Source organism: Leuciscus leuciscus, assembly GCF_965113295.1.
Source record: "Leuciscus leuciscus genome assembly, chromosome: 19".
Taxonomy (NCBI): Eukaryota; Metazoa; Chordata; class Actinopteri; order Cypriniformes; family Leuciscidae; genus Leuciscus; species Leuciscus leuciscus.
The window spans coordinates 14975313-14997247 of record NC_138743.1 but is presented as its reverse complement, the minus strand read 5'-3'; the positions used below and the strand labels follow the sequence as shown (position 1 = coordinate 14997247).

General features: G+C 41.4%; 3 protein-coding genes and 1 long non-coding RNA gene across 27 annotated transcripts in view; 1 reads left to right on the top strand and 3 right to left on the bottom strand.

Annotated features, from left to right (window-relative positions):
• The window catches only part of LOC309482875 (pleckstrin homology domain-containing family G member 3), a 148450-nt gene that overhangs the window by 93444 nt on the left and 33071 nt on the right, over window positions 1-21935 (bottom strand). The window lies entirely within an intron of this gene.
• On the top strand, window positions 6196-8079 carry LOC309482922 (uncharacterized protein). 24 transcript variants are annotated; one of them, XR_014200419.1, is made up of 7 exons: window positions 6224-6474; window positions 6769-6810; window positions 6917-6979; window positions 7082-7116; window positions 7195-7242; window positions 7318-7536; window positions 7790-8079. XR_014200419.1 is itself a non-coding variant. In XM_082148533.1 (6 exons), the coding sequence occupies exons 3-6, from the start codon at window positions 6947-6949 to the stop codon at window positions 8024-8026; spliced, it is 411 nt and encodes a 136-aa protein (XP_082004659.1). In that variant the 5' UTR covers window positions 6203-6216; window positions 6371-6474; window positions 6769-6946; the 3' UTR covers window positions 8027-8079. The 24 variants fall into 24 exon arrangements, 8 of the variants coding, with proteins under 8 accessions (XP_082004656.1, XP_082004659.1, XP_082004661.1 ...); XR_014200420.1 differs by having other exon boundaries at window positions 7079-7116; XR_014200421.1 differs by having other exon boundaries at window positions 6914-6979; window positions 7079-7116.
• LOC309482928 lies at window positions 7420-7999 on the bottom strand. Its single transcript, XR_014200438.1, has 3 exons — window positions 7872-7999; window positions 7593-7714; window positions 7420-7555 (listed from the first exon to the last, which is right to left on the bottom strand). It is a non-coding gene; the product is annotated as an uncharacterized lncRNA (long non-coding RNA).
• Window positions 17185-21504, bottom strand: LOC309482916 (uncharacterized protein). Its single transcript, XM_082148522.1, has 2 exons — window positions 18542-21504; window positions 17185-17514 (listed from the first exon to the last, which is right to left on the bottom strand). The coding sequence occupies exon 1, from the start codon at window positions 21324-21326 to the stop codon at window positions 20427-20429; it is 900 nt and encodes a 299-aa protein (XP_082004648.1). The 5' UTR covers window positions 21327-21504; the 3' UTR covers window positions 17185-17514; window positions 18542-20426.

The following is a 21935-nucleotide window of genomic DNA, read 5'->3' as shown; positions in this document are numbered from 1 at the left end:
CAAAGAGCTCATTCAAGCCCATTTCTAATCCGTCGAAATCGCGTATTATATGAATATATTATATGAATATATTCACCCTTCTTCTAAAGCTGGCCTAATGTAGGCCTAATGTCTAAGAATTAACTTGAGAATAAAGATAACTCATTTCAAGATGATTAAATTCAATATTTGTCATATAATGTAATGAATTTTATTATATTTTTAATCCCTAATGAATCTCATTTCATCCAAAACTGAAGATTTCTTTTAGCGATATACAGTATGTATACCATCAGATTTGAATATTAAATGTTAAGAGGTTACAGTGGGAACACAGTCTAATCTAGCAAACAAAAATAAACCAAAAACAATGTTCACACACCTCCATGTAGAGTTTTTGTCTTTCAGATTGATGATTTTCAAGACACCCAGGTTCACACAACTCGACGAGTGTTAAATCCAGCTCACTGTATTTAAAGGAGTCAACAGACAAACACTATCTTCAGCCACATAGTTGATAAATCACATGACAGATGTAAATAAACCTTACAATGTTCACTACCTGGTCTCCTTCACACCGCAGATGTAGAATAGCCGTAGAGTAAAATATCTATTCAATTACGGAGAGTTTAGAGGCAGCACTGGTGTCCTACCCCCTATCAGAACAGACAACACATCACTCATGGCTCAGCTGTGCAGAAACGACAGCTACAGCACACACACACACACACACGCACACACACGCACACACACATACACCCCGAGTCCCACGACATGCTCACAGAGTCACCGCAGTGCATAACAACAGCGCTGAGAGACGACTTCCAGTTCACCTGAGAACTCATTAAGACACAATTTAACTGTGTTGTAAAGAACCTAACACTAATGATGATGAACTGCACTGTTGTGCAACACATGCTGTGTGCTTTTGTGTTTTGTGTTACAAAGACCTCTACTGAGTTAAGCAGGTAGTTGCTTTGGAAGAGCACACAAACAAAGACAAGGAAGTATATACAGCTCACAATATGCTTACAAGCTGAAGGGCATTAAGTGAAGGGCATAAAGCATGACAACAATATAAATCACAATACAACCAGGCCTCAAGTGCCTAATTGCTTTGATAAAATTGTTACAACACAAACACTTACGATACAACTTTTCATCCCAACGTTAACATATTATGTTAACATATTATGATTGTTTTTTGGAGGGTGCACGTGTCTTTGACTGCATATGATATTCCACAATCCTGTGTATGCAAGTTGTTGGAACATGTAAAATAATTCATAAACGTTTCTTCACTTATTTCAACTTTGTGACTATCTTTACTGCATTGTAAAAAAAAAAAAAAAAAGATTATTAAAACATACACAAAACAATTGTTACCTGTACACAGCTTTCTTCAAGTGATACTGCTCTTTAAATGAACCATAAAGTAGGTAAAAATCCAAAATTGGCAGACAGATATCCAACAATGGCTGATTCCAATAAAGTGAAAAACATGCATCCAAAATAAGACACTTATAGGACACTACACTGTATGTCACTCGCTGGCCCTCACATGTGAAAGCTTGGCTTTACACTAACCAGAGGAGACAGCATGTAAGATCTCTCTAGATAATCCAGTCTGTTAATCCATTTACCTGTTTTAAAAACAGCCCAAGACGTGTGCACTCTCAAGCTACTCATGGCTCAAAACATGCATATTTGCTCACCTCACTATCGATCTCTCTATCTCTATATACAGTATCTCACAAAAGTGAGTACACCCGTCACATTTCAGCAAACATTTAAGTGTATCTTCTCAAGGGACAATACTATAGAAATGAAACTTGGATATATTTTAGAGTAGTCAAAGTGCGGCTTGTATAGCAGTATATACTGTCCTCTGTAAATAACTCAACATACAGCCATTACTGTCAAAATAGCTGGCAACAAAAGTGAGTACACCCTATGTGAACATGTCAAAACTGTGTCTAGAGTGTCAATATTTTGTGTGAGCACCCATTGTTATCCAGCACTGCCTTAATCCTCCTAGGCATGGAGTTCACCAGAGCTGCACAGGTTGTTGCTGGGACCCTCTTCCACTCCTCCATAATGACATCACGGAGCTGCTGGATGTTAGACACATGGTGCTTCTCCACCTTCCGCTTGAGGACGCCTCACAGATGCTCAATAGAGTTCAGGTCTGGAGACATACTTGGCCACTCCATCACCTTCACTTTCAGCTTCCTCAGCAAGGCAGTAGTCATCTTGGCGGTGTGTTTGGGGTCGTTATCATGCCGTTCAGCCCAGTTTCTGAAGGGAGGGCATCATGTTCTGCTTCAGAATGTCACAGTACATGTTGGAATCCATGTTTCCATCAATGAAGCGCAGCTCCCCAGTACCAGCAGCACTCATGCAGCCCCAGACCATGATGCTACCACCACCATGCTTAACTATAGGCAATACACAATTTTCTTGGTACTCCCTACCAGGGCGTCGCCACAGATTCTGGACACCATCTGAGCCAAACAAGTTTATCTTGGTCTCATCAGGCCACAGGACATGGTTCCAGTAATTCATGCTCTTGGACAGGTTGCTTTAAGCAAACTGTTTGCAGGCTTTCTTGTGAGCCAGCTTCAGAAGAGGCTTCTGTAACCCAGGTTACTAGTGGCTAGTAGCAGAGACAGAATAATAGAGCAAATAATAACATCAAGTGCAGCGAGAATAAATATGTATCTGTGACTGAATAAAATATTTATGAACATAAATCTTTATAAATTAAAAAATATTGAGGATTATAATCTCATCCAATGAAATTGCGTTTTGAATGACGTCATTACGTTTTCCGCTATCGCGGCAAGTTTACAATGAAGTGCGTTCCAGATCTTTCTTTTCTCCGTGAACTTGAGATGAGAGCAGATGTCCGTCGCTGCTCCAAGAGATTCAGTGCTTCAGAAATGAATATAAACGACGTAAGATCCATTTAATACATCTCTATATAAAGTTTAGTTTAGTTTATTACAAGGACATTACATATTAACATGACAAGTCAAAATATGCCAGAGTTAGCCAAAAGGCTAGTTTTCATCTGCAGTCCTAGGCCTGATGTAAATAGGCAACCTAAAAATACAATGCAAATACAACAATTTAATCAAAACATAACACAATATAACAAAATACAACAAACCCTACAATTTCCAAAATCAACAGAAAAAAACAAAAAAAACAAAAAAACAAATTCAATTAATGTTGACATATTTGCATGCTAAAAAGCCAAGTTTTAAAAGAAAAACGAAATCCATTATAAATTTGATTCTCTAACTGACGTTGGGATGTCATTCCATTCTTTTGAGGCTTTAATAGAGAAGGCAGACTAAAAGCAGTTTTCCTGAAATTAATAACACAGTCCCTTCTAAATGTACCTCTAGTGAGACGACTGTTTTCCGATCTTAAACTCAGAAACTCACTAAGAGGTGGTGGGGCCAGGCCATTGAGAATTTTATAAGCTAAACAGCCATTTGAAAACTTAAAGTTTTCCCAACTCAACAAATTATATTTTGATAAAATCTTACAATGATGAAAATGACGTGGTTTCTTATCAAATTTTTTTAGCGTTTGTTTATATAGTGTCGTTATAGCTCGTTATACATCAATGATTTAAAATTAAGTATTTGTGTAACTGCAGAACCAGTTGATTTATCTTGTGTAACGTTCTAAACGCATGTTAATAGCGCAATTTTAGCGTTAGCATAATGCTAATATGATCTGTGTTTTATATATATATATCAGAGTTTCCGCTAGAAAAAAATGGTGCCGGTCAAAGTGACCGGCAGAGGTTTCGTTTTCCGGACATTTTGATGATTTGCCGGTCAAATATCGCCTCTTAATTAGTCAAGTTGAGGAAAACTGGAGGCAGGCTATGTAACTTAAAAAATGACATAATCAGGCCGTATAGAATGCAACATGTTTATAACTTTCAAATAGACGGAAAAAAACATGAACGTCCGATTGGCGTCAATCAACGGCAATTGTTTTTACTATGGTTTCACATTCATAGTTTAACAAACAAATCCCCCTTTCCCACATAAAATATCTGAATAGTAGCCTATTGTTTTTATTCAAGCGAACTTAATTATACACTCTGGTGTACACCTGACAGCTGGTAACATTTAAATTGGCCACCGTGAAATGACTCCTTGTCAAATGACTAGGCCTATAACATTGTCTTGCGTCATTTTAGGCTACTTTTTACGCTGTTTTGCAGTGCTGAATTGTGCAGCTGCCGACTTAAAATCAAAACTTCCCTGTAGCCACGTTTCCATTACAGATGTGCGCAAATTTTTTGCGCTATTATCTAAATATCTATGAAAAACTATTGCGAAATGACGGCGTTTCCATTAACCGATGTTATGCGACTAAAACGTCCTTTTTTCTCTCAAGATAAGTCATTTAAAAAATCACGGCAACGGACGTTGGCTTATATAATATCACAGCCACCGCATTAGACATTATTAATATTATTAAAGGAAGGAGACGTGGCGTGTTATCCAAGCATTAATGGCAGGGAAAGACCCTTATACTGCGAACGACACATTTAAGGAGCTTCTGGGTGTTTCGCCCTCATTTCTGCTCCGAGGTTTTGATTGTGGCATTTCTTTGAGATTTAGAATCCAGTATAGGCTAATTATTGCTCCTTTTAAGAATTTAATAAAGAACTCTGTCTCGTATTCTGTCCAAACGATCCATGTAGGCTACTTTTGTGTCCATTCGTTTTTCCTTTTTTAACCCGTAATTGAAAAACGAAAAATGAACGGTTGTCTTTTTAAAACGCAAAGTTGAACACCAACATTTTTATTTGAACTGGCTACACAAACTGCTGCGCAAAAAAGTAAATATCGACGAATTTTCAGATTTTTGTTTATGACTTTTTGCCCCTTTATTAAACATTTAAAATATTCACAAATTAATATGGAAAACATATGTCGATTTTACTGGTTTTCTAAGGACAAATTAGAACCTGGAATTTATGTTTTTCCCGCAGTGCTGAATGAGAAGAGCCATTAATATTATTAATAAACTATTGTTTTCTAAGTGTCGGCTAAAATCATATCTCCATCTCCGCTGTTAAGCAGATGCGCTTTTGGAGAGAAATGCATTTTTCGGATTACATAATCAGAAGGTATTAGCTTTCGATTCGAATTTGTTCGTTTTAAAGTGGACATTTCAAGCTTTAGCCTACATAGGCTATATTTTGTTTCAGTTCTCGCGCTCCAGTTTATGGAGATCATGAAAGTGCGTCTGATTGTTTTATTTTATTTTACAAAAGCACAACGTTTTCTTGTTATTGTGAGTTTACACAAATAAAAGTAGTTGAGAATAATGTATTATTATTTTCTGTATGACCAGAAATGATAGAGTATTTTAAGTTGTTTCCACTGTTGATAGGAAAATGCAAGTGTTCGCGCCCGCGCCTCCGTGCCATGCAGTGCGCGCTCCACACTGAGCTTTGTTCCTTTTTTGCATTAAAGCGTCTTCTAAATATAGCCTATTAAATGTTATAATATAATAAAATAATATACAATTATTATTATTTGCGTAGCTATACATGGACCTCAAACACACCGCGTCTTCTAAGTAAGGTGACTGTAAATGCGCAAAAACTGTTTCCATTGCAGTTTTGCGAAATATTCCTTTTTCGAATTGCCTGAAAAACCACCTCATTCGAGCATAAAAACTTTTTTGCGATAAACGGGAGTTTTTGCGAAATTGACGTGTTTCCACTGTGCATATTTTTAATTCGCAATTTCAATTAGCGCAATTTGAAGGGTAATGGAAACGCGGCACAACTTGCAATGCGCATAAGCCGCGTAACCTTGTTCTCCGCAAGGCGACTTTGCTGCTTCGTTTTGATCCGATTCTGCTTTTTCTCCGGTGGTGGTGGAGCTGTCTGGACATCTGAGGCTTCAGGCGTTCCTGATTCACCATCGTCCGTCGCGTCGAGAAGGGTATAAACGGAGGTCGGAGCCAGCTGCAAATGGGTGGGTTAGCAGCAAGTGGGTGGAGCTTTAGCCACAAGTGGGCTGTACAAGCTTCCAGAGGATTTTGATTGGTTTGATTGGTTTATTTATATATCACCTGTGTTGTAGTAGCTATTGGTTTATGCTCCACAGTTGGTGGCGGTAATGTGTAAGTTTTGTTGCGATCCATCAGAAAACAAAGAAGAAAACCTCAGCGTGCCGTTGAGATGAAGGGGTAAGCTTGTTGTACAGTTTTTAGTTATTGTAAAAAAGCATTATACGTTCTGAAAAAGGCCATTTCATAATGGCGTTTGTACACTGTTTTTAGTCTTGATGTATTAAAAAATAAGGGTAAAGTGTATCCAAATACATTTCTGTCGTTTTTTTAGTAGCACACAAATTACAACATCTGTAACGTGCATGACAAGATCTTTTCTGCATTCCATTTCTACAATTTGCTCTCCAGATTATGGATTCTGAAGACCATAATAAGGTATTGTGGCAGTGTAATTTTTGTACGTTTTAGGACTGCATTGATTTTCAAATTGTAAATGTATTAAACGTTTTGTAAATGGATTTGATATTAGAATACAACTCCTAACTTAATTGTACAATGCATGCAATTATTTTAAAACTTGTTTTCATTGTAGTTATGCTTTTTATGCGTAATCCACAGTGTAATGTAATGTAATTGAAACATTTGTTTTAATATCATAATTATTTTATAAAATGTATTACTCCTAACAATCAGTGAAATAAATGTGAAACGCATGTTATTGTGTTTTAGGTTCACTTATCAGTGAAAGATGTGCACGAGCTGTTGTAGCTGGTATTGTCAGCTTTTTATATTTTGCTGATATTTTTTTGTCAAATTAAAAATTAATGGATAATTTTATCACTTTTTTTTCATTCTAATCCTCTTTCAAAAGAAGAAGAATGCTCTGAGTCTGCGCTCCCTGAAACCTATGGGAAGAAAAAAACTGAACTTGCATATGAAAGTAAGAACTTTGATATGAAACAAAATACATATACTATGCTGGGTTTCAAATTATGTAACTATAATATTTGTCAGTTAATTTTAAATTACTTCATTTTAGCAGACCAAACCCCAGTTGTGCCCTCTGTTTTTAGCAAGGTATGCATAATCAATTTTAATGATGATTTAAAATGTGTATCATAGAACAATTTTAATCCACTTATATTTTTCTTTAAGGATGAGCTGTTAAAAGACGATGACCCTCCATCATGCTTCATCTTCAAGGTAGTTGAATAATGTTATATAATGTGCTTTTTAACATTTTTTAACGACCTGTGCTAACTGTTGCTATCTTTTCAGTTATCAGGAGCGTTGCTGAAGAACATACTTCTTGAAGTTGTTCTTCAAGAAGGAGATGCTGCCTACATGCCCTTGTCATTGGCTTGCTCAAGGTTCAGGGACATAGTTGGGGATGACAATTTCAAGAATCAGGCACACTTCTTATTGCTAGAAAGTAAATATTGACATTAAAAAATAAAACGCATAACAAGAACATCATTGATAATGTTAAATGTTATGGTCTTTTTTTTTTTTTCACCTCAGGTGTTGCATGCTGGAAAAATAAGTCGTCTCACTACAAACAGCTCTTCTGGAGGATGTACTCAATCTCCACTTGTTTGGAGTGTGGGTTTGAGTACAGATGCTGCACACCTGGTACGTTTTGTGTAAATTGGTGATGAATAAACTAGTTGTTAGTCTAAAGGAAAACTAAAAATCTAATTTACTTATGTCATCCCTTGTTTAAAAGTTTAAAAGTTTAAAAGTTTAAAAGTTCTGGACACCATTCACTTGCATGGCATGGACCTACAGAGCTGAGAAATTATTCTTAATGTTTGTAAATGTTCAATGTCAACTATAAACCCTAGTTCTTTTTGTGCTTCTTGTGTATCCACCAGGTTATGCTGGGAAGGGAAAGCGAGGCGAGCTCCAGGGCATTTATTCAGAAACCTTCCACCCTGGATTTTGCAGTTTTCACTGCATGCAGATCAGTTCTAATGAGCTCATATAGTGTCCTTACAAATAACAAAAAAGACTAAAAATAATAAAATAAAATAAAATAAACACTTTTGCAATCAATTCTGAGTGACTTGTACATGATTTTATTCATTGAAAAAAATAATTTATCCACCCTGAGATTTAAATGTAATATATGTGTAACATGTTCAGAAGAACATTAGTCTGCTATTTAAAAAAAATTATGCAGTAAAGATGGATGGTAATTTTTTTTTTTTTTTTACATTAGCCAAATGTTTTTCATGTATTTACACATTCACTTCACTGAGTCCAATTTTATCACATTTTAATATGTTCATTTACTTGATACTGTAGAATATGTAGCTAATATTCAGAAATATGCTTGAATAAGGCCTACAGCCTGATGAATTTAAAACACCATCACTTTAAGTATGGTAAAAGGTGTAAAGACGTGACTTCATCATTGACAGTGAGTGGTATTGGACACACACAATAATAATAAAGCTGTAAGAAATCAGACCATGATGAGGAACGTAATATTTGATCGTTTATTTTCATTAGTATCGCTACTTCCTGCAATACTCATTCACCGCCGTCCTCGGCAATGATAGCTTGGGGATTTCCGCATAAGCTCCTCCCACTTGCGGCGTAAACTCCTCCTACTTGCACATTTGTGAAATCCCTCCTACTTGCGGCATAAGCTCCTCCCACCTGCAGGTCTCCGGGCTGCAGCGATACATACTAGGGCTGCGTTCCAGTCCACTTTTAGACACGCACTTGCGAACTTCCCTAAGCACTTCCCCTTGGGGGAATCCCTGCCGCCATTTTGAAGTGCGTTCCACTTCGTGAAGTGGACGAGGGAAGTTTATATGGACAGACCCTCGTTCCCTCGATTTTGACCGAGGGAGCGAGTCTGCTTCAAATGTACACTTCAGGCACCTATATGTCCCACAATGCAGTACGATTGTGACGTCACCACATATCTCATCTAATCACCACCACAACAGACAACTCTATGATATATTAATAATATATATTTTTAATTTAAAACAACCCAAACACACCTATAAACATTTGGATGCTGCATTAAACAAATTCTTAAAGGGAAAAAAAATGTAAATAATAAATCAACTCCACAGCTGATTCCAAGTGATCAAGGGCTTAGGACGTTCCAATTCAGCCCATTGCAGTTTCCGCCAGTAGTGAGCACTCGCAATGACGTACATCCGAGTGAACGAGACGGAGGGAAGTTAGCGAGTGAAGGGCATGACAATTTTGGACTGGAACGCAGCCATGGTCGCGTCTGGCCTCTGAAAAAAGCTTTTAAGGCTAGTCTGCCTGGGCCTGGCCATATTTGAAACGTCTCACTCATTCGTTCGTTGTTTAGGTCTATATTACAGCCGTTTTAGGCGTGCGCTTTATTTGAAATGCAGCATGCGATGTTGTTTAATAACTTTCAAACGGTAGAGCCTGTTCCTTTATCTTAGCAGATATACAGTGGCATCTGTCATAAGACCATGCCATTTTCAATAATGTCCATCAGGTCTCTCAGTCAACACAATCCTGAAAAGACATCAGGTTCAAATGAAACAACTTTATCGAGTGCCTTTTGAGCAGAATTCAGAGAGGGTCAAACGGCTGTGGCATGAGTATGTGGAGGTTTGTATTGTTCACTTTAGCACTGTGATGTTGCATACTGCATAGGGGTGTAAATCAGACAGTTCATCACAATACGATACGATATCGATTCTCTCAGCCAGCGATACGATATTTGCCGATACCTCAAAAAATTCTGCGATACGATTCGATTCGATTCAGGGCTACATCGATCGATTAATCGATATTTAGATATTATGTTCACACAACCAGTTACGTTTTTATGCAACCAAAATATATAACATGAACGTTTAATTAAACTCTTTGAAAATTGCACACCCTCTCCCAATTGGGACATTTACAACAGAAGAGGTCATTTGCAAGTACTCCATTCTTGTTTATTTTCATAAATCATGTTTTTTATTATTATTGTGCATTCCAAGTAATATCAATCAAACTGCAGCTGGGTTGTTTTGATTAATAATAATAATAATAATAACTTAAAAAATACAGGTAAATTACTAAATTAAAGTTAATTGAAAGTGCTTTAATATGTTAAAAGTTAATATGTTAAAATATGTCACATTTCATCTTTCTGAGTCAAACAAAACCAAGTAATTGCTATGATAAATAATACAATACTCGGTTAATCTTTGTAACGTTAATCTCCTCAACTGACATAGACGCCTGACAAACTTTGTTGTTGTGATAACGTACACGCAATACAGTGAGCTTTTCCCTCACCACTTAACGAGCTGCTTTAGTAAGGTTCCGTGAAAATGTTTCAGCTTTTATTTTCCCTTTACGCCCCGAAGAAGATATCACGGGTTCATCAAGTTCATTGAAATTATCCATCCTCGATCACTTTTAGTCAGCTTTGACGAAACTCCTCTTAGCCAGCGCGTCTTTTCAAAGTGACATCTGACCTGAATACTGCACGCTGAGTCGCTAAAACGGACTTATCGTGTTGTGTTCACCAACAAGGGTGCGACTGCTTGTCTGTTTCTGCTGTAAAACATGAACTCGCGATGCCTTGACAGCGGACAATACCGGCTTTTGTGAAAAAAATTGTTTAGGGTTCAGTCAGTCTTGTCAGGCGTCTATTTCAGATGAGGAGATTAACATTATAAAGACACACCGGCAGACAGTATGGTTGGTGAGTAAACAAAAATGTGCGCTTTGGCGGAAGGATGTTACGTGAGACTGTGGAGAGTGTCAAAATAAAGGTGTATATCGATATTTTACGTGTGGAATCGATGCATCGTATCGTTAGACGTTATATCGATGCATTGATCCATATCAATGTATCATTACACCCCTAATACTGCACACATGAATTTTTTACATTGACTATATACTAGACCTATCCTGAACTACACAATCTTGTCTTTCACTGTATTTCAGAGAGTTTTGCAGATGGATGCTGAGGAAATCCTGCATGAATTCATATATATTGATGAGGCAGGGTTCAACCTCACAAAAGCAAGAAGGAGAGGCAGAAATATCATTGGCCACAGGGCTATAATCAATGTCCCAGGGCAACGTGGGGAAAACATCACCCTTTGCGCTGCCATTTTACAGCATGGGGTTCTCCTCCGTCATGCCAAAATGGGCCCTTACAACACACCTCACATTCTCGCATTTTTGGACCGATTGCACCACATCGTCACAGCAGGTAATGAAATGCACTAGATGCAATGCACTGTCATCTGGGACAATGTGTCATTCCACCGCTCTGCTTTGGGTCCAGAACTGGTTTCAACACCATCCACAGTTGACAGTACTATACCTTCCACCATACTCTCCGTTTCTAAACCCTATCGAAAAGTTTTTCTCTGCATGGCGGTGGAAGGTTTACGATCTCCAGCCCCAGGCTCAGGTACCCCTCATTCAGGCCATGGAGGACGCCTGTGACCAAGTCGACGCCGCAGCTGTGCAAGGATGGATTCGACATTCAAGACGGTTCTTCTTAAAGAGGCTAGCGGCTAACTTAAAAAAAAAATTCAAATCAAAGAATTCATTTTATTTCAATGAATTAAGTAATTGAAAAAACATTAATTTAATTTACAGATAAAACGATTAGTAACCTTCCACACCCAACAATGTGTGTCAAATTGTACTATGCATATTATACTGTAAAAAACACATAATTAGTTGATTTTAGTTGATCATAGTTGATCATAACTAGAGATGAAATGGCATGAACATTTCATTTCAATGATTATAGTGACAAAAATGACCACGGTGATCACAGAATCCTGTTCAAAAAGTACTAATACTACACAATGTTGAAAACCAGCAAATAACAAATAAAATTAGCATCAATATGCACTTTTTGTTTACATAAACATTAAAATAATACCATTAAAAATGATAGCCAGATTTTAAAAGTGTCTTGCAACATGTTATATACTAACATGTACAAGTTCAAATAAAGTTTAGACAAAAAAGTTGTTTTTATAAAAAGATAAACCTCACATATTTCAGACTTTAAATAATTTTTTATAAAAAGATAAATTACTGACATTTACAATGCACTTTAGCTTATCTTTTATTATTAATAGTAAAATTCGGTCGGATTTTCCCGTGGCGTCTGTCGTTGCAATGCAACCATGCACTGCGCTCTCCACATTGCAGGCATGCAAACAGGTCAGGGGTAAAAAAGGTGAGAAGGATGCGGCAGCAAAAAATCCAATCCAATCAACTTATATATATATATATATATATATATATATATATATATATATATAGTGCTTTTTAAATGTTAAATTCATCAATCTGGTGCAAATTAAACAAAGAAAAATTATTTTAGTTACAGTGTCTGTCTACATTACTACTACATAATAATAGTTACAATATTAATCCCATGATAGTAATAGCCATATATTGTAAAACAAATGCACTGAAAAATAAAGGAAACTTTCATAATTAGTTTTGTACTAATTTCTATACTTGAAAGAGTATATTTCTATACTTCACATTAAAGGTGTGATTGGGCTAGCCCAGTGTCAATCAAGAAAATAACCAAATGGGCCGCTGATCTACGTGTTACATGGGGTGTCAAAAAAAAAACTAACGCTGACATTTTATTGACCAATGCATTACACACTAATTACGCACTAACCCAGCGCCGCCAATTAAGCAAAACAAAACGAATGGGCCGCCGATGTACGAGTTTTATGGGCCGTTAAGACAAAAAACGAAACAAAAAAGTATGAGATGTATCGGCCCAAAAAGCACGTCGGCCCACCGGGAATCTCCCGGTAGTCCCGATGGCATGGCATTAGCCTACATGCCTGGACACAAAACAAAATCCTACCTGTAGCCTTTCACCATCCACTTATTTAGCTGCTGTTGCATCAATTGACATGCCATCTCCTTTTCTCTCTTTCTTTTTCTATTTTTAGCCCCCGACAGCTTTTTTGCATTATCCATCTTTTTCGACGACAACTCACTACTCGTTCCTGCTCGCTCAGCGCTCACGGCGCCCGCGCCCGCTCGCGATATTATCCCGCCCACTTCTATGTCAAAATTAAAAATAATGACATTGGCAACATCGCTGTCTGTATCTGACAGGACAGTTAACATTGTAAGCTAACTTAACTCAGGCTTGCTTTCCGACGTGCGGTTCTTTGTTCGGCAGTGTGTCATCAGACTCGCGGTGTTAAAGACTTTTGAAAACAATTCTGCCCTACTCTGACTCGGATTGGCTGTCAGGTTTCTGCATTAGGAATGATGATTGTTTTTTTAAAGCTGCTAAGTTTATGGTAACTATAGAGATATAGCGGGTAAATGCTGGCCACGACTTCCGACAGAAAAAAACGAGTGCGTCGCTTTTGAACGAACTTGAGCGCGCAAAAGATGTGATATGTGAATATATCGCGAGACCTTTTTTAGACCTGACTAAATGAAATTTAAGACCATGGATCAAAATCTGTTTTTAAGACATTTTAAGGCCTTAAATTTAAAGTTCAGAATTTTTGACTTTTTAAGACTTTTTAAGACCCCGCGGGAACCCTGTATACAAATGAAGCCAAATGAGCTTTGGCAGGTGCGCAATCCACGCCCCGCCCTGCAGTGCGGGTATAACAGGGAAGTGGATGCACCCACCATTCATTTTTTTCGCTGAGGAGCCGAGCGGAACCCGGTCAGCGGTGGTCCAGTAATAGTGGCAAGGGGACTAAGGGCCTGTCCCAATACCTCCCCTTACCCTAGAATTCTGCCCTAAGCCTTGTTTTTGCGCATTCTCGTGTAGGGGTAGGGTGTCCCAATACTCTAAAGAGCAAGGGGGAGTGCTATTCTCCCCTTAAAATCAACCCTCAAAACATAGTGCGGTCCGATGCAGGCTTAAAACAAAGTGGAAGATGAAATTACCAAGGATACCTTGCGGACTCAGCAAGCCGGTAAAATTTTTAAACAAGATGGCGGACACCGCTGGAAAGGAACAATTGAATTGTACGTTTATTTTCGCAAATAAGCATGTTAAAATTTCTAAATATGTTGGAATATGTTAGTTTGATGCACATCCAATGGACTGTTAAGTTTTGAACACTAATGTTAGAAAATATTTCACGAAGCTATCTATCTGACAATGTTCATGATATCTGCCGAGTGCTTCGAGAGAGTCTGCCCATCAAATATACATCTGATCTGGGTAGTTCATCTAATTTCATTTTTGATTTTGGCTTCCAAGGATTATAAAAAGAAGATGTGAGGTAAAACTATTAAAAACTAGCCGCGTTCGTCTAGTGCTTCATCTTTTTCTTTACAGTGCGCTGTCACTTCTCCCTAACGTTAAACCTAAACAGCACTGAGCACAATCAGTGATTGTTGTAAAATGCAGTGTCTGCTGATTCTAAATTGCGGGAGGTGTTTGATTGTAAAAAGAGCTATTATAAGCACAGTGATCCGCGCAAGAGACGTTGACCCTGTTCCCATGGCGGCGCGCATTCGGAAACGGACTGCAACTAGACAAGCAAACTATACTTTGGGTTTCATGTGCTAAACGATCAAATACAGACAAAAATGGCTAAATGACCGGTTTGGAGATTCACTTTAACACAGTTTATGTCTTAAATGGGAGTTAGTTGTGGAATAGTTGGGAGAAAATGTGTATTATTAGATATGCATTCGGTCTTAAAGTGGCAGCGTCTAATAAACCTGCTAATGATTACACCTTTAATGTGAATAAAACAACTAAAGGCAAAGAGAAAATTACTCCCAGCTCTTGAATGAATAACTTTAGCTTTAATAAGCATTAATCTATCTATAATAAACTATGCTGTGTTATTTTACATTTGATTACTTTATTAGATTTCTAGCATATTATTATGGATACTTATATCCTGATCATAACTGGGATAGTTATGTGCATGTATTCACACTCATCAGATTTTATTGACCAAAAATCTGTTTAGTTCTCTCCTGTTAATTTGCAATTTACTAAGCGGCATCTGGTCTCTTATTTCAGGGACTGTCGAGCAGACCTTTGGCCTCATCAGGTTCTGGACTGAGAATGAGGAGAAGTTTACCAAAAAATGTTTTTGCCTCCAAACTGTTATGGGAGTGAGTGACCAGATTGTACAATTCAATAACTGATAACAATATCAATGTCTGATAATGTTCTAGCCCCCAGGAAGCTACAATGCATTTTGACACAGCTATTCTCATATTTGTATGTTTATAGGAAAGCAGTGAAAGACCTGGGCCCGTATTCATAAAGAATCTTAATGCAAAGAGTAGCTCCTAGTGACAAAATTCTAAGAAAATTCTTAGAAATGTGGGCGTTTACTCTTAAAATTAAAGAAAAAATCCTAGTAAAGAAAAAAGTAATTCAGAAAGCATCTTAACCCTTAAAAGAGGTCTTAGGGTCAAAATTGTTAGGAGCACGGACGAGGACTTTTAAGAGGCTTAAGAGTTTCTTTAGCAGAGGAGAATATGGCAGAAAGACGTGCACTGTCAAGGGCTTCATCATTATTTGCCGTGGTACCGGTCTTTGCAGCAATTATTTTACCGCACATACTGCATCGCGCGCTGTTGGCATCGAGCCTGGAGAAATGTAGCCACACTTTTGATCGACTTTTCCACATCTTTATGGTATTGTGTGTGTGTGCTCGCGTCTCATACGAGTATGTGCGCGGAGAGTTTGTGTGTGTGCTCGGGTCACATTGAGTATGTGTATGTGCGCGAGTTTGTGTGTGTGTGTGTGCTCGCGTTTCATTAAGTATGTGCGTGGAGAGTTTGTGTGTGTGTGTGTGTGTGTGTGTGTGTGTGTGTGTGTGTGTGTGTGTGTGTGTGTGTGTGTGTGCGTCTCATATGAGTATGTGCGCGGAGAGTTCCGCGCGTCTTGTGTGTGTAGAGTTTGCTTGTATGTGCGTGAGCGACTTTAGGTGTGTCGTTGTGCATTTCATATGTATTTGTTTTATCAAAAACTAATAAATTATAGTTTTTTTAATTTAAAATAAAAGGAAAAGGAATTTACAAAGGAAATGTTTACTGTTCATGTTTTTTTATTGTGTGGAAAAATCCCACTTAAAAAAACAGACCGCCATTACATTTTTCCTCTCGCGCACCCCCTGGTACCACACTTTGGGAATCCCTGGATTAGATCGTGCAGGGATCAGGTTTGTGACTGATCTTATTAGAGACACGCTAACATCTCCGACACAGCACAGAAATGCCATAGCGCCAGAAATGAAAGTAATCACTACATTACGATATTTGGCAACTGGGAAAATTCCATGTTTGATACATTAAAACCAACATTCAAACCACCACTTAAATAGACATGCCAGCAATCAGTGTAATTGGAAAGAGTGGAACAATTTTGATCATTCTAAGCCAATCAAATACCTTATAGGAAATTAACAGCATGGTAAATAAAAAAAAAGGATTTATATACACATATATAATGTGTGTGTGTGTGTGAGAACGGTCAAATAAGAAAAATGACGCATGTAACTTCAAAGTGAAGGCTTAGAATAGACCCTATACTTAAAATCACTTTTTTTTTTTCTTCTTGGACAACCAACCAATCACAGTCTTCAAAAGATTGTGTCATACATAGCAACGGGGTCAACCCCGCCTCCTTACTAAGATGAAAGTTTTTGTCTTTTCCTTACTCAGAGTTGCTCTCAGATCGGTCCCGAATCGCTTTTAAGCTAAGACTCCTACATAAAAGTTTTTAAGCTAAATTAAGAGTTTTCTTAGAGGATTCTTAGAATCTTTATGAATACGGGCCCTGGGCCTGGAAGGAAGGATTACAGGAGAGAAGGCAGGCAAGAAGTGGGAGAATATAAAGAAGCGTTACAAGGTAATTCTTTGGATAGAGATCTGTTTCATGTCTTCATCACCTAGGGCTGAACGATTTTGGAAAATAATCTAATTGCGATTATTTTGACCAATATTGCAATTGCGATTTAATATGCGATTATTATTTAAGCTCTTTATCTTTTCTATTACTCAACAAAGACAAGCAATAAATCATTGTAAAATATGGATGGGAATCTTTAGGCACCTCATGAACCGATCAACTTTTTTTCTTATTAATGAAAATAGTAGTAGTAGTAGTAGTAGTAGACACGTTGACCCCCGACATGAGCGTGCTTGACTCAAGGGTGCCCTCTATTTGAAGAGAGCACCTGAGAAGCTACTGGCTCAACACGTAAGTTTTAAAACCTAGCAAACGTATTAGGTGGCGCCCAACCCGCAGCTCTACAAACATCTGCCAGCGAGGCACCCTGCGCCAGCGCCCAGGAAGCAGCAACACTCCGGGTGGAGTGGGCATGCAATCCTGGGGGACAAGGTACACCTTAGGTATCGTACGCCAAGATGATGGCATCCACTATCCAGTGGGCCAGCCTTTGCTTAGAGACTGCCTTCCCTTTCTGCAGGCCTCTGAAACAGATGAAGAGCTGATCTGAGGTTCTAAAGCTTTGCGTTCTGTCCAGATAAGTCCGTAAGGCGCGGACTGGACAGGGAAAAGCTACGGTTGAGTCTGCCTCCTCCAGGGGAAGCGCTTGCAAGTTCACCACTTGATCTCGAAAGGGAGTAGTGGAAACTTTCGGCACATATCCGGGCCGAGGTCTCAGTGTCATCTGAGAGTCAGCCGGCCCGAATTCCAGGCACGATTCGTCTACCGAGAAAGCGTGCATGTCCCCTACCCTCTTGATAGAAGCCAGTGCAAGCAAGAGAACTGTCTTGAGAGACAGAATTTTTACCTCCACTGTCCGCAGGGGCTCAAAGGGAGGTCTCTGAAGTGCTGTTAACACCAGAGATAGGTCCCAAGAGGGTATGGAAGAGATGCGAGGAGGGTTCAACCTCCTTGCTTCCTTAAGGAACCTGACGATCAGATCGTGCTTCCCCAGGGATTTCTCACCAACTGCATCGTGATGTGTGCGGCAATAGAGGCAACATACACTTTGAGGGTGGAGGGAGACAGCCCTCGCTCCAACCCCTCTTGCAGGAAAGAAAGCACCGATCCGACCAAACAAACTCGGGGGTTTTCTCCATGAGAAGAACACCAATCGACGAACAGGTTCCACCTCGATGCATAAGCCAGTCTCGTGGAGGGGGCTCTAGCAGAGGTGATAGCGTCTACGACAGCTTGTGGTAGACCCCTCAGAACCTCCACTTCCCATCCAGGGACCAGACCTGGAGTCTCCACAGGTCTGGACATGGGTGCCAAATGGTGCCCTGCCCCTGAGAGAGAAGGTCCTCCCTCAGGGAGATGGGCCAGGGAGGGGCTGAAGAGAGGAGTATGAATTCGGAGAACCAGGTCCGGTTGGGCCAATAAGGGGCAACTAGCAAGACCTGCTCCTCTTCCTCCCTGACTCTGCACAGTAACTGTGGAATTAGGCTCACCGGGGGAAACGCATACTTGCGTAGACCCGTCAGCCAGCTGTGTGCCAGTGCATCCACACCGAGAGAGTCCTTGGTAAGTGAATAAAACAACTGGCAGTGGGTCGATTGAGCAGACCTGGAATATGAATGGCACAAAGCGACCTCAGATGCTTCTGACTCCACCAAAGGAGGAGATGGGCGAGTTGTGTCAGATGACGTGAACGTGCACCACCTTGCTTGTTGATGTACGACATGGTCGTGGTATTGTCCGATCTGACCAGTACATGCTTTCCGAGCAGCGGCGTTTTGAGGCGTCTCAAAGCAAGTAGTACCGCTAACAACTCGAGGCAATTGATATGCCAATGCAGCTGAGGACCTGTCCTGCTACTGCATACCCGTCGTGCGTGGCCCCCCAACCTGTCTTGGAGGCATCTGTGAACACCACCGCATGCCTGGACGCTTGTATCATGGACATACCGGACCGGAGAAACACAGCGTCTGACCAAGGTTGGAAGGTTTTCCGTCAAGTTCGAGAAATCGCAACCGGGAACCTGCCGTCCTTCCACGCCCTCCATGGGACCCGGCCAAGAAGTCAATGCTGAAGTGGTCTCATATGTAACAACCCCAGCGGCGTGACTGCCGCGGCGGAAGCCATATGCCCCAGGAGCCTCTGAAAGCATTTCAGTGGAACCACCTTCCTGCTCTTGAACGTATCCAAGCAGATCAGCATCGACTGGGCACGATCCTCCGTTAGACGTGCCGTCTGTTTGACTGAGTCCAACTCCATACCGAGAAAAGGGATGCTCTGCCCGGGGGTGAGCTTGCTCTTTCCCAGTTGACCTGAAGACCCAATAGACTGATATGCTGGAGCAGCAAGTCTCTGTGTTCGCACAACTGTTCCCGCTTCGTAAAGACGCGGGGGGACAGAGACAGTCCAAAGGGTAGGACTTTGTACTGATACGCCCGACCCTCGAACACGAACCTCAGGAATGGCCTGTGTCGCGGCAGGATGGAGACGTGAAAGTACGTGTCCTTCAGGTCTACCGCTGCAAACCAATCTCCTGGACGGACACATCTGCATATGTCCTTGAGTACGGTCATCTTGAACGGGAGCTTGTAAAGGGCCCGATTCAAGATGCGTAGGTCCATGATTGGTCTTAATCCACCTCCTTTCTTTGCCACAATGAAGGGCTGTAAAACCCTCGCTTCATGTCGGCTACAGACACCGGTTCTATTGCATCCTTCGCCAGTAGGACAGCAATTTCCGCATGCAAGATTGGGGCAGATCTGCTCTTCGCAACCGTGGAACGAATTCCAATCTGGGTGGGTGCCGGTGGAACTGAATCGTGTACCCGCGTGCAATGGTGCTCAGGAACCAGCTGGACGGTCTGCAGAGGTCTTTCCAGGCTTACAGAAACCGTACCAGGGGGGCTCGTGACACCACTGACGTACCAGGAGGAGGGCAGCAAAGTGGAGGGCAGGGACCCAACCCGGAGGGCCCTAAGGCGGTCCGGAGGGGAGACTGTGTACGTATCACACGAACATGCCTCCACTTGGTGGCATTGAGTACGGGAGGAGGCAAACCTGGGTCCTTGAACCGTACTCGTCTGCCAACCGGCGACACAAGAGGGGATTGAGGCAGGCCAGACTGATCTGGGGTGTCTGATAATCTGAACCTCTTCGAACCCAGGGTTGAGAATTTCTGTCCCTTTGGCAATTCGGAAACCACTGTACTTCGGAGAGACAATGGTGGAACAACAACCACCAGAGAAACTTTCGTCCCAAACCCTAGGTTGCCAGTATCAGGGACGCTTACTCTTGCCTCCTGGACTGGCAAGATCTGACACAGGCTGGGCAGCCTGCCTAGGGCTAGCTCTATGCTGAGGCCCGAGCTGTGGCAGGGGCCTAACAGGCTGAGCTGCCTTAGGGGGGCGCCCTCTGCGACGTGGTGGTGGAGTGACTGCTAGCGGCGACGGGGTGAGAGGCTCAGCAGGCCATCACGGCAGGGTGTGTCGGGCTTCCTCCACCTGCGACTGAGCTACAGAAGGCTGTTGGGCACCACCCACTGTAGCGTCGCCGAACAACCCCGTCTGGGAAATTGGGGAGTCCAGGATCCGAACCTTGTCCGCATCCTCCATATCAACCAGACCGAGCCAATGATCGCGCTGCTTAACCACCAGAGTGGACATTGCCAGACCGATCACACAGGTTGCCACACTTGTGCTCCGAAGAGCCAAGTCGGTTGCTTTACAGAGATCACCCAGACAGTCTGGCCTACCCTTTTGCACGTCCTGGAGTGTTTTAGCCTGAAAAAGCTGTAACAAAGCCAAGGCGTGCATAGAGGCGGTGGCTTGCCCACAGGCTCCATAAGCCACGTCTGACAAAGCAGACAACGACTCCAGAGCCTGTGAGGGGAAACACGGTTCTCCAGAGCCGGATGTAGCGGCCGCCGGACACAGGTGTGCCAGAACAGACCGCTCCACCGGAGGTATCGCCGTATAACCACTCGTCGCGCCGCACTCAAGGGTAGCGAGGGGGGAGGAGCCATCCTGGTCACTTAAGGCAGTAAAGGGTGCCTTCCATGACCTGGTTAGCTCCCCATGCATCTCGGGAAAGAAAGGTACTGGAGCGGTGGGCAGAGCCCGACCCGCTCCAAGAAACCAATCATCCGGCCGAGACTGAGTGGGCCCGGGCGGAGGATTCCACTCGAGCCCAACAGCCTCGGCGGCCCGTTTCAGCATAGCTGACAACTGTGGATCTGACTCAGGCCATGCTGTACAACCCAGGGGGGACAGCACGGGGGAATCGTCCCCAACAGTATACAGCTCGCCCTCAAATGTAGTGGTTGGCATCCTATCCCCCTGGTGAATTTCCAAAGGAACATCTAATTCACCCATTACAGATGAATCAGTGCGCTCAACACTAGAATCCAAAGGTATCAATGTGAAGGAGTTGTGATGAGTCCATGGGGAATAATCTCCGGGCGGAGCCTCAAACACAACTCTGCGATCACCTGACTCACACCACCCGCGAGGGAGTGGCGTAAAATGCAAAATCAGGGACTCTACATTCGCGAGTGAATAGGCATATAGGCACACAGAAAACATGCACCATCCATAAAAACTGCCTCAGCGTGTTGTATGCCCAAACACGCGACACAGAAACTGTGACCATCACAAAGGGCTAGGGAACGACCACATCCAGCAGCGCACAGGTGGAAAGATATCCTTTTTCCGGAGAAGAAAGATGAAAAACTCACCCGTGTTTACTTCCTTGGAATAACGCCCTTCAGCAGTGCTGGAGCACACAGGGATGTCCACGGCGACCCACTCACTTTCCTCGCCCTTAAACCAACCGTCAGCCAACCAACACAAAGGTTGCTGTGAGAACAGCAGTTAAGAGATTCAGAAGCTCGCGATCACCGCTGCCACACGCTGTAACGTCAGCACTGGGAGAGCTTCCAACAGAAGTGCCGACACACACAGGCTTGTTATTAAAGTACACTT

Excerpts from the sequence above, each read along its gene's own strand:
- LOC309482922 (XM_082148528.1), top strand. The coding sequence starts at position 6,451 with ATGGATTCTGAAGACCATAATAAG. Across the intron at positions 6,475-6,910 it reads ATTCTGAAGACCATAATAAG|AAGAAGAATGCTCTGAGTCT; the intron begins GTATTGTGGCAG and ends CTCTTTCAAAAG. Across the intron at positions 7,472-7,560 it reads ACACTTCTTATTGCTAGAAA|GTGTTGCATGCTGGAAAAAT; the intron begins GTAAATATTGAC and ends TTTTCACCTCAG.
- LOC309482916 (XM_082148522.1), bottom strand. The coding sequence starts at position 21,326 with ATGGGTGAATTAGATGTTCCTTTGGAAATTCACCAGGGGGATAGGATG.